The 12499-nt window shown below is 40.3% G+C and overlaps 2 protein-coding genes across 4 annotated transcripts in view; both read right to left on the bottom strand.

Annotated features, from left to right (window-relative positions):
- LOC136843485 (uncharacterized) lies at positions 1 to 504 on the bottom strand. Its single transcript, XM_067112021.1, has one exon. It carries the CDS (start codon positions 502 to 504, stop codon positions 1 to 3), a length of 504 nt encoding a protein of 167 aa, XP_066968122.1.
- Positions 505 to 11183: 10679 nt separating this feature from the next.
- The window catches only part of Oseg1 (intraflagellar transport protein Oseg1), a 117041-nt gene continuing 115725 nt past the window's right edge, over positions 11184 to 12499 (bottom strand). For all 3 annotated transcript variants that reach the window (XM_067111290.1, XM_067111289.1, XM_067111288.1), the window contains one exon: positions 11184 to 12357. In XM_067111290.1, the coding sequence (XP_066967391.1) occupies positions 12256 to 12357 (102 nt within the window). In that variant the 3' untranslated portion in view covers positions 11184 to 12255. The remainder of the gene's footprint in view (positions 12358 to 12499) is intronic.

The raw sequence follows: 12499 nt of genomic DNA, 5'->3' as shown, positions 1-12499 counted from the left end.
CTAAGAGGTCTCCCTCTCCTGCTCTTCGTTCGTCTCTCTCTCCTGCGAGTTCTCCTGGTCGCCCTCATCGTTCGTCGGATCATCGGGTTTCCTTGCCTCGTCGTGACGCTCCTCAGGCTGCTGATCCTGACTTTTCTCTTGCCGGTCAGGACGCCCCTCTTGCAGCTCGGCAAGACGCTTGAAGGGATTCGCGGCAAGACGTTCGGCATGACACTCGTCTGGCTTCTCATCACGCTCTTCAGGACGCTCGGCAAGACGCTTCTCTCCCCTCTCGTCTAGACTCTCTTCAGGACGCCCGTCAGGACGCTCAGCAGGACGCTTCTGTGCGGGACACTCCAGAGTTTTCTTCTGCTCTTTCGCGCAAGAAGAGGTCTCTTTTCCGAATCGGACCTCAAGGTCTTCCTCAATTCCCGGAAGGCTCTCCTGTCGCTCCCGTCGAAGAGGGAGAGTTGTCTCATGAGTCGGACTCTGCAGAGCAGGAACAGCCCCCTTTGTCGTCTTCATCAAACGTCAGGCTATCAGCAAGATTATAGGCTTTAGAGGCCATGATGCGGTATGTTCTCTGAGCCCTATGTTTCTTGCTAAAAATGAAAACCTGTCTTCCCCTTGGCCCAGGTCCTTCAAGATTAAGGGTTTGACGGAGATCACTGGACAAGAACCAGAGAGAACCCTGTGCCCTGTCAGGGCTCTGAAATTTTACTTATAGAGGACCCAGGATTGTCGAGGTCCTTCTAACAATCTGTGGTGCTCGGTTAAGAGGCCTGATATACCTCTTTCTAAGAATGCTCTGGCGTTCTTTTTAAGAAGCACTATTATAGATGCCCATTCCAGTGTTCAAGACAAGGATTTGAGCCTTTTGAAAGTCAAGGCTCACGAAGTGAGAGCCATTGCTACCTCAGTGGCTTTCCAGAAAAACTTGTCTCTCAATGACATTCTGGGTGCCACTTTTTGGCGAAGCAATTCTGTGTTTGCTTCACATTACCTTACTGAAGTAAAGACGTCCTACGAGAATTGCTGTGCTCTAGGGCCTTACGTTTCCGCAAATACGATCTTGGGGGCAGAAAGCGACTCTCATCCTCTTCTATAGTTAATGGTTAGGTGTGTTTTTAAATTTAGTTATGGTGTTGTTTTTTATGGTTGTTGGGTCGCCATCGGGGGTGGTCGTCCCAGTCCTTAGTTTATGTTATGACTTCATGACGTAACTAGGCTTGGTCAGTTGGTTGTTTCGTTTGTCGCTTGCCCTCACAGTAAGGTCATATGGTCTAGTCACATTGTGGTCTCGCCCCCGTTGACAGATCATCTAGAATTCACCAGCTTTATAGGTCGCTACCTCGCTGGAGACTCTAGTAAAGCAGAAGCAGACTTGGGTGACAGTAATCACGAAGTCAGCAATGCTAACAGGTAAGGAACCAAGGCGTCAATCGCCTACATGTTTGTTTCCTAAATCCTATTCTGTCTCTTCCCACCTCCAATGGTGGGATTCAGCTATATATATATCTGACAGGTAAGTCTCATGAACAAAATGATATTTTTATAATAAAATAAAGTTTGTTCATACTTACCTGGCAGATATATATAATCATAGTACCCACCCTCCTCCCCTCAGGAGACAGTAGCTCTAGGAAATCTGAATAGAAAATGGGAATGGTTCCTGATACCCGCCTCCCAGCGGCGGGAATGGGTAGTAACCACCTGGCGCCACTGCGTGTGCCGTAAGTTTGTGAATTTCTGTCGGTCCTTCGGAGAATACAGCTATATATATATCTGCCAGGTAAGTATCAACAAACTTTATTTTATTATAAAAATATCATTTTTAAATTTTGCGCAGGCGCTGGCAGCAGCATACAGGCAGCAAGAGAGACCAAATTACAGCAGACCCGCTTCTTTTCCTCCAACTTTTTATCCCATCTTCTAGTTAAAAAAGTAACAGAGAATGATAAAAGTATTGTTAGTAACGTTATACTCTTGCGTAAATGTGTACAGCCATAAACAACCGACCGATAAACTGTTGTTTTGTTTATCACCGAATCGGATAACAATAGCCCTTTTGCTTGCATTTCAACCATTGCACTGTAATACACAATTACCGAAGGTTATAGTACAAATGACGTTAATTAGAATAGGACTGATATATTTTTACATTATACCCTTATTTGGTATGGATAAAAGATCGGCAAGGAAATATACTGCTAAATTTAAGCTGCAAGTTGTAGCTGAAGCTGAGAAAACAATGTTCAAGCTGCTAATGACTTTAAATTATCATGCATCAGCAACATGGATGAAACTCGACCGTAATTAAAATTGGAGAGAAAATATTTTAATCAAAATTACTGGGCATGAAAGAACACATTACTGCTATTTTTACACTGATAAATGATAAATACGTAAAGCTCGTATTATGATGAAATCAAGTGAAAATAGCGAACGGAATCTTGATTTTTTTTACACATTATTATTAAAATAGTTTAACCAGACCACTGAGCTGACTAATCAGCTCTTATAGGGCTGGCCCGAAGGATTAGGATGAAATGCCAGGTCTAGGCCATAGGCCTAGAACTGGGACCAAACAGGTCATTCGCATGATGATGAATAAATGAAAATGAAGTTTAAAAGAAAAAAACTGTATAACAAATATGCTTTACTCTGAAACGCATGTATACAATAAATACATTTGCTCATTTCCATGCATGTAAAAAAAATTAAAGATTAAAAATAAAATAAAATTTCATGAAAATCTAAAATTAAAATTCAGAATTACAATTTTTTTTTTCTTAAATGCCCTACAGGCTTCTGTATTTTCATTATTTACTTGGATTTATATTTTGTCTATCAAGTTACACTTCTTAATGAAAGATAAAATTGGGATGACTGAAAATGTATAAGATTCTGATAAAATGTCCCCCATTGATTTATTTCCAAAGGTTGATACTCGCTGTTGATTATATTTTGGGCAGTCGCACAACACATGTTTGACTGTTATCAACACTTTGCATTCTGGGCATTCAGGGAGGAGGGCACATGGACTGTTCATCAAGTGTCCATGTGTCAAACGAGTATGGCCTATTCGCAGACGCATCAGAATTACTTGTGTTTGTCTCTCTCTCTGACATGATGAGCTCCATTTTCCAACGCTGGATTTTATGTGTTTCAACTTATTATTTATAGGTTCCTCGTTCCATATGTTTTGCCATTTATTTATAATGATTGTTTTTATATCTTATGTAATCACTAATTGGGATTTTTATATTTGTTCTTGCCATGCTGACTGCTTCTTTAGCTGCTTTATCAGCTTCCTCATTTCCTTTAATCCCTACATGGGCAGGGATCCAACATATTTCAATATTTTTTCCATCATTATACAATTTGTGGAGTTCATATTTAATTTCCTGTACAATATCATTTTTTGAGTAGTAACCTTGAACGGCTTCTATAGCGCTTCTTGAGTCGCTAAAAATAACAAAATTATTGAATGTTACTTGCTTTATAATTTTGATGGCTACTGTGATTGCACATAACTCTGCTGTGAAGACTGAGGCATTATTAGGCAAAGATAACTGATATGACTTGTTCTGGGATATAGCTGCATATCCTACTCCATGTTGGGATTTAGACCCATCTATATAAATCGTGTAATGCGAATGCTTTCGTCTTATATGATCTATGGTTTTTTGTCTATGGTGTTCTGGGGTATATGAGGAACTTTTTGATAAATATTTCAACTGAGTGCAAGTCCTTATTTTATTCATAGTCCAATGGGGTGGTAACTTCACTGTTGGAGGTACTTGTATATCTACAGTATATTCAGTGATTCAAACAGTCTATTAGCTCTAATTGGGAAAGGAGGTGGATGATTGTTTATAAATATCTCTCTTAGCTCAAATAGATTTTTTGTTGGTGAATCACTTGCCTTGATTCTTAATGCACTTTTCATTGTTATGAACTCTTTATGGAGGAACAGTGGCAGTTCGCTACATTTGACTTGTACTGAGGAGACTGGTGAGGATCTAAATGCTCCTGTACATATTCTTAGTCCTTCATTGTGAATCGGATCTAATATTTTTAGTGCTGCTTCTGATGCTGAACCATATACTTCACTTCCGTAGTCAATGATTGATAACACTGTTGCTTTATACAGTATGGTAAGAGTATGTCTATCAGCTCCCCAATTTGTGTGTGATAGTTTTTTAATTAGATTTAGCGCCCTTTTGCATTTTGATTTTATGTAAGTTATATGGGCTTTCCAATTCAGGTGTGCATCAAATATTAATCCCAAAAATTTTGCGGTTTGGTTAATTGGTATATTATGGTTTCTGATTTTCAATTCTATTTCTTCACTTTTTTTTTCCAGTTTTTATTTTTATAAAACATGACAGCTTGAGTTTTTTCTATGGATAACCTAAAGCCTACAGATGAGGTCCATTCATCTATTTTTATTATGGTTTTATTAATCATTCGTTCTGCATGCTTTATGCGTGATGCCGTATAATATATGGCAAAATCATCCATATACAGGTTACTCTTAATTCCAACCGGTAGTATGTTACTGATATCATTAATTGCTAATGTAAACAGAGTACCACTAAGGACACTCCCTTGTGGAACTCCATTTTCAAGTGGAAATGTCTTGGAATAAACATTATCCATTCTCACTTGGAAAGTGCGACCAGTCATAAAGTTTTTAATAAATTTAGGAAGATCGCCGCTTATGTTATTATTATGTAATGTTTTTAATATTGCAAACCTCCATGTAGTGTCGAAACAGACCCCCCAAACGGCCAACGTCATCTCGTAACAAAAAAAATAGCTAAATTTATTTCATAATGAGACGTATTTTAAGTTATATTTCGACTTAAAAACACTTCGGACAGTATAACAAAAAATAACCTTGCCTCATATAAAGTATCTAACTATTCATTTACACTAACTAGAAGGAAGAAAAGCACTCTGAACTGAGTTAAACACAGCGAAATAAACACCGTGTAAACGATTTCCAAACCAAAACATTGATCGCTGTGATTGCAATTTGTAATACAAAAGCAATATAAGAATATATACAGTATTATTGGATACAGTGAAATAAGGCATAACATTTTAAAAGATTCATAGAAAATATGCATATTCATTATGTTGATGTTTGTAAAATACGATATATGAATGTAGAGTACAATATAATGTAGGCTACGCTACCGTATATGTATACAATATACCATAGTGTAGGCAAAGCTAATTCTTGTTTTTATTCAATTCCTCTTTGTATTGAATTATCATAAGTCACTTTGCATGAACTTCCAGAATTAGCTGATATTAATAATTACTATACTGTGTATGTATAGAGTATTTTTTATAGTGTAGGCTAGGCTACCATATAAGTATACATGGTCCTGAATACCTTTGTGTAGGCTAGGCTATATTCAAGATACGTTTTTTCCAACAAACGATGTTTTTTTTTTTGGAACCTAACCCCATTGTAAGTAGGATAATACCTGTATATGCATTTTTAGTTTTTTTTTTGTGTTTGAACTATCAAAATAGGCAGTTCTAAGTGTTTTGAGAAGGGTTCTAGGTATTCAAGGGAGGGTGTGGTATGCATCCCCCGCGAATACGAGGGTTTTACTGTACATCAGATGAGGAAGACGACGACGAAGCCGTTGATCAAGACCATCCTACATCAGCGTATTCAGCCCCCTTGAAATACTTCCTCTTCTGCTATCCAACTTTCTTCTCTCCAAGGGCCCTGTCATCACCTGGTTTGGCCTTCATGATGAGACAGCTTCCCTTGGAAGCGCCTTCGCTGGGAGTTTCTGTCTCCTCCCAAGGGGACTTCTCCAGCCTTGTAGACACAACGTGGAGATTAGCTCTTAACTCCGCTAAGATTATGTTCACGGCTTTGGAATAAGACCGTTTTGTGAAAGACGTTTTTTAGTCTTCAAAGTATTCAGCTTCCTAGACTGGACAATCAGGGTATTGGCCAAGAAAATAGAAGACTGTAGTATAATTAAGAGGACTTCACTGTGGACTGGCTGGGAGTACTCTCGTGCGCGGATAAGGCCATTAGGGATGGTTCCCAGGAGCTGGCTAACTTATCCGTGGGGTTCTTAAGACAAGGGAACTATGGTGTACCTACCTGCAAAGGTTTTACTCCCTCTCAAAGATTGGCTCTCCTCCTTGCACCTTTAGATCGGTCAGCCTTATTCCCAAGAGCTACAATAGAACAGATCGTGTCTGACTTACAGAATAAGTCAACACAGGACCTTCTATTGCAGTTGACAAGGTGTGCCAAGGAACCAACCCGTGGCACTTTGGTCTCATTCAGTATGAAAACTGCCTCCCCGTTGCAGCAGCAGCCCTTTCGAGGCGGAAGAACCAAATTTCAGCCTTGCCTGCGCTCAAATCTGCAATCATTCCGGCCAACCAAGAAGTCATCCCCCGAACCGACCTCTCATAAGTGAGGTTCCAGCTCTCCGTGTTCCCGTAAGAGCCAAGCTTATCCAGTTTTGGGACAAATGGGAAGCCAGGAACGCAGAACCCTGGTAGCAAAAGTCCTACAAGATGGGTATGCCATCCCATTCAGGGAAAAACCTCCTTTGACATCCTCGTCCATCAGCTTGACAGCCTACTCAGAAGGCTCGGAGAGGTTTTTGGCCCTGAAGGAAGAAGTGTTGTCGCTACTCAGGAAAAGAGCTGATCAGTTGGTCGAAGACATAAGCACAGAGGAGTTTTACAATTGTCTGTTCATCACCTTCAAGGTGTCGGGAGGTTAGAGACTACTGTGGTCCTAGATGTCAGTGCGTTGAACTTTTTTGTGCAGACCAAGTTCAAAATGGAAATGAACTGTTCAGTCCTGTCAACCATTCATCAGGGAGATTGGATAGTAACGATCGACATGAAGGATGCGTATTTCCATGTCCCAGTACATCCGGACTCAAGGAAGTAACTGCGGTTCGTATTCCATGGCAGGGTCCTTCAATTCAGGGCTTTCTGTTTCTGCCTCTGTACAGCTCCGCAAGTATTCACCAGTGTTCTCTCCCCTGTAGCGAGATGGCTCCATCTCATGGGGAACAACATCTGTTTATATCTGAATGGCTACTACACTCCCCATCTTAGAAGAGATGCATGGAGGACCTTCAAAAGACTCCACTACGGACCCAAGAGTTGGGTCTTTTAATTAACATCCAGACATCCCAATTTACTCTGACACAGTTCGTTCGCTATTTGGGGATGAGGATCGATGCTCTGACTTTTCGGGCTTTTCCAACCCACAAAAGGATTCAAGACTGCCTCAAGAAAGTAGGAAAGTTCATATCTTGCCCATCATGCACAGCCAATGAACGGATGAGTCTGCTGGGCACTCTCTTATCCATTGAGAAGGTCATGCCTTTAAAGGTTACATACAAGAGTCCTACAATTCTTCCTAGAGGCCAGTTGGCAGAGAAAAACTCTCCCAGACTCCTTCATGTTCCGCATCACTCCCGAGATCAAGGAGGATCTTCGTTGGTGGCTGGCAGAGGAGAGGTTCTAGATAGGAAAGTCATTGTACCTGCTGAACCCTGACCCATCGTACTCAGACGCATCAGATCTGGGTTGGGGGAGGTGCTTTTGAACGATATGGAAATATCTGGGAAGTGGTCATTGGAAGAGAAGAAATTACATATAAATATAAGGGAATTGAAGTCAATTCACTTGGCCCTTCAACATTTTGCGATGGAGACTTACAGCAAGACAATCACAGTCCATTCAGACAACACAACCACATTAGCCTACATCAAAATTAGATAGGGACTCATTTCTTCTCCCTTTATGAAACAGCCAAGGATCTTCTTCTCTGGGCAGAGATCACCGTACCAGAGTAATAACTTGCTTCATCCAGGGAAAGTTAAACGTTCTGGCGGACGAGTTAAGTCGCTGCAAACAGGTCCCTCCAACAGAATAGACACTGGATCCACAGGTGTGCACCAACCTGTGGAAATGGAAGGGACAACCGTCGGAAGACCTATTTGCGATGTTGAGGAACCATCGCCTTCCCGTCTGCTGTTCTCCAGCCCCAGATCCCCAGGCATGGGCTAATGATGCCATGCTCTAGGACTGGTCAGACTTAGATATCTATGCCTTCCCACCATTCAACATGGTTAGGGAAGTCCTAAACAAGTTCGTGACCCACACCAACGTGTCCATGGAGCTTGTAGTTCTGTTTTGGCCGCAGGAGTGGTTCCCGGACCTTCTTAGTCTCTTAATAGATTTCCCAAGACTTCTACCTCAGACGAGAAGCCTTCTAAAGCAGCCTCACTTCCATCACTTCCATCTAGGCTTATCTGCTCTCGCTCTGACAGGCTTCAGACTGTCAGGGAGCTTGTCAGAGCAAAGGACTTTTCAAGAAAAGCTGCAGAAGCAATCGCCAAATGCAGATGTCAGTCTTCCACTAATTTCTACCAGGCGAAGTGGACAGTTTTTCGTGACTGGTGATGAAGACAAATCATATTGCCTTCTAAAGCCTCTGTAGCAAAGATCGCTGATTTTTTAATATTCTGAGGTCCTCTTGAGGCTTGGCCACCTCTACAATCAGAGATTATAGATCTATGCTAAACTCTGGGTTTAGACATAGAGGTCTCGAGTTGTCTGCTAATCAAGACGTAAGCAATCTAATTAAGTCCCTAGATACTTCCAAGCAAGAGAAGTCTATGTCAGTTGCATGGAATCTAGGTGTCATCCTCAAATGGCTCTCTGGCCCTACATTTGAACCCCTTCATGCTTTATCGCTGAGAGACTTAACCAGAAAGACTCTCTTTTTAGTTGCTTTAGCTACGGCAAAGAGGATCAGCGAATTACATGCCTTCAGTAAGCGAGTGGGATTTTTGCAAGGTGATGCAGTCTGCTCATTCACACTTGGACTCTTGGCAAAGAACGAAACCCCATCCAACCCTATCTCTCGCCTTGTTAAAGGATGCTGAGTTTAGGGATGCCTGGTGGTGCCGTGTACCAGGAGTACCCACCAGTTCTTGGTTTTTAATGGTTGGGTGATGGTTTCAATATTGTGTGGTAACGAATTTCAGGTTGTATTTATTGTACTCTGCCGAGGGCAAGGGCATTTATTTTGCAGGGCCTTGTCAATCTTCGGAGTACTCCTCGACTGCAAGATTCTCCCACTGAAGTAGAGGCGACTCTCAGCTTTACTGCTGCGTCACTGCAGGTTGAGATGAGTGCCAACCAGAGGCAGTATCTTCCAGCTGCAGCTCTCTCACCAGATAAAGTTACAACAAGCATTACACCAATGCTAGCTACCTTTCTAATTCAAATTAATCTCCTTTATTGAGTTTTTGGATGGAAAATGTCCTTGCTTCCCACCTCCTGTCAATGTGGGATTCAGCTATGTAGTTACGTGGTAAGTTACTTATGTAAAAATGACATTTTTATGATAAAATAGTTTTATATATACTTACCAAGTAACTACATGATCAAAGCCCTCCCACCTCCCCTCTCGTGGATGTAGGGCACAAACGAATTGGGCTCCTCAGCACTGTTGCTCTTATTCTTCCCCGGTAGTGGGTGGGGTCTGGTTACCTACACTAAAACAATAGCGCGTTACCACAAATTTCAAATTTAGAACTGCCACAGTTAAGTGAAACTAATAGCTATGTAGTTACTTGGTAAGTATATATTAAACTTTATTTTATCATAAAAATGTCATTTTTGCTTAGTATGTGCACAATTCCTGGATTATACGCTTGCAGACAGAGGGTTCACATACAGCGGGTTGCCACTGTAAGATACTAAAGGATATTGTGGTGACCAAAGGGCATGTGATAATGCAGAAACTCAGGATGTTTTTTTGTTCATCTGAGACCCCTGATGTGTGCATGGACTACAGGCAGTCCCCGGTTGTTGGCGGGGGTTCCATTCCCAATGGCATGATGATAACCGAAAATTGCAGGTAACCGGAAATCAACAAATACCGGCGCTTATCGGCACCAATAAGCGGGAATCGACGCCTCTGTTAGGTGGGTATTGGATCGGCGCTGATAAGCGGATATCAGAGCATATCAGCGCCGAAAATCCATTTATTGTCAGCTAGACAAGCCCCATAAAACCAGATCACAGATAACCAGGGACTCCTGTATAGATTTTAAGTGTTTGTCCATACCCTGTAATGTTTGGATTTGGGCAATCGCAGGAAGGTTTATATGAAGGCTGGCCACTCTTCAGAGCATGCATATTCTGCTCATGAGTCAACCTCAGCTTCTGGCTCAGTGATTGTTACCACCAGGTCCAGTCATTCATGTCTATAATCCTACACTCCTGAGATGAGACTGCCATTGTAACTGCTGAGGTCCCAGCTTGGTTGTGGTACGTTTGATCAGGTTAAAAGGTTCCTTGTTGCCCAGCATATTGCACAAACTACTTCCCCTGCCATTAACATGCCAGAGGAAGTTCTGTATGCCAATGGATGCAGAGACCTATCCCCTTCAAGCTGACTCAGTCTGCAGACTGACAGTGACACCCCCTGAAGGTACGCCTACAAGGTAGCACCTCCTTTTCAACTATATAGTCATGAGCTATGGTTTCCTTCCAGGCAGCATTGTGGCTTGACCTTAGATTGAACACACTTTACAAAATGTAAAGCTAAGGAGACAGTGGAGAAGAGGCTTTATTTCTGTAGGATGCCTAATCATTTTTTCTTATCTACTGCATATAGACAGTCAATAATTAAAATATAATTCATGCAGCTTATTAAAGGCAAGCTTAAATAGCCTAGTTAAAAATACGTGTAGAACTTTGATTCTAAGATTTTGTAAAAACTAACTGGCTAGTCTGGGTCAAGATGTTTTATACCAGCATTGGCCCTTGCCTAAAGTATGCTAATGCACTGAACAATATAAGAGGCCTGGTGTGGAAATTTGAACTCTGCCCAGTGACAGACAGTGAATATAATGTTATTAAAGTAACACTTACTATAGTAAGACTAATTTATAAGAGAAGCTCATCTTCAAACATTTAATTATTACTTCCACTCATTATACAGAAATTATAGCTTGCAATGAAGCTATTTCTAATTAGGGTAAAAAAAAGGGGGGATGACGTTGCTTGAAGTTTATGATACTGTACATGTATAAAAGGTCAATTTTGTATTGTAACTTTAGTATATTATTGTAAAAATAGTACATTTTGCAAGGAAAGAAACAAAAGAGTTATTGAAAGTTTTAGTTTTATTTGTGCTTAAATAAATAATTTCTGTAAACAGTTTTTTTTCATATCGCTAAACAATGGACGGACTAGATAATTATGCACCATGAAATATTATAATGAGATCACAGGGACTTCACCAAAACAAGTGAGCCAGCCTATATTATAGATACACGGTTCATGTCTTCCAAACTTATTCATAAATCTTATAAAGTTGCACTTATGTCAACTACATATGACAATTAAAAGAGGCTGGAAAAATGAAAACTACAGATCAGAAAAAGAAGTGGATAAAAACACACATTAGTACAGTACTTTTGCCAAAGTTTGTAACTCTGAAGGATTATTTCCAGCTTCAGTAAAAAGATGTCCTCACTTCACAGTCACAAATACTGCTCTTGTCTCGTTATAATGGGTGCCATCATATTTCATTATAGGACAAGCTAAGTATGCAAACAAGTGCTAACTTTCTTTAAATAAAGTAGGAAATTAGGTTTTCCTACATTTTTGGTACAAATAAAACATGAAAGCATTACCTAATACATACACAAATATAACAATGACTAGGAACAGCACATATGGCCCAAAAAATTATACAGTATACTGTATTTCGAAAGTCATCTTGCATAAAATCATGTAGTACATACACAGTTTACAAACCAAAAAACTAATACAGTAAACCCCCTTATTCGCGGTCTTATGATTCGCAGACTCACCTATTCACGGATTTCTCTGTGGAACGTATACACACAATATTCACGGAAAATTCGCCAATTCGCAATATTTTTCACTGAAAAATATTCACTAATTACTGTATTTTCATATCATTTTCATGAGTAAATGCACTTTTTGTGATAAAACTATTAAAATACTCGGGTATAAGCATTTTTAGAGATTTTTTTTGTTTGAACTATCAAAATAGGCAGTTCTAAGTGTTTTTTGAGGGGTTTTAAGTATTCGTGGATTTTAGCTATTCGCTGGGGGGTGTGGTATGTATTCCCTGCGAATACAGAGGGTTTACTGTACACTGATATGCACAAAAATAAAAAAAAGAAATCACACTGTTTAATACTTAACACTTCACTCAATGTTGTGGTCTGCAATATCTGTTGAAGGTGTACGACAGAAAGGGCAGTGGCCTTTTTGCAGTACCTGAAGTACATAATCATCAGTATGGAACATCTGAAAGTAAAATAAATATATAAGATGACAGTCCAAAATTTATTTACAAAAGTAACAGACAGTGCCATTCATGTTGTTAAGGTGTTCATATCAGACACACCATTACCTTACAAAGCCTTTTACTGAAGTGTACACAAATGCT

The sequence above is a fragment of the Macrobrachium rosenbergii genome, chromosome 11 (genome assembly GCF_040412425.1).
Source record: "Macrobrachium rosenbergii isolate ZJJX-2024 chromosome 11, ASM4041242v1, whole genome shotgun sequence".
Lineage (NCBI taxonomy): Eukaryota > Metazoa > Arthropoda > Malacostraca > Decapoda > Palaemonidae > Macrobrachium > Macrobrachium rosenbergii.
This window is presented reverse-complemented; position numbering and strand designations above follow the sequence as displayed.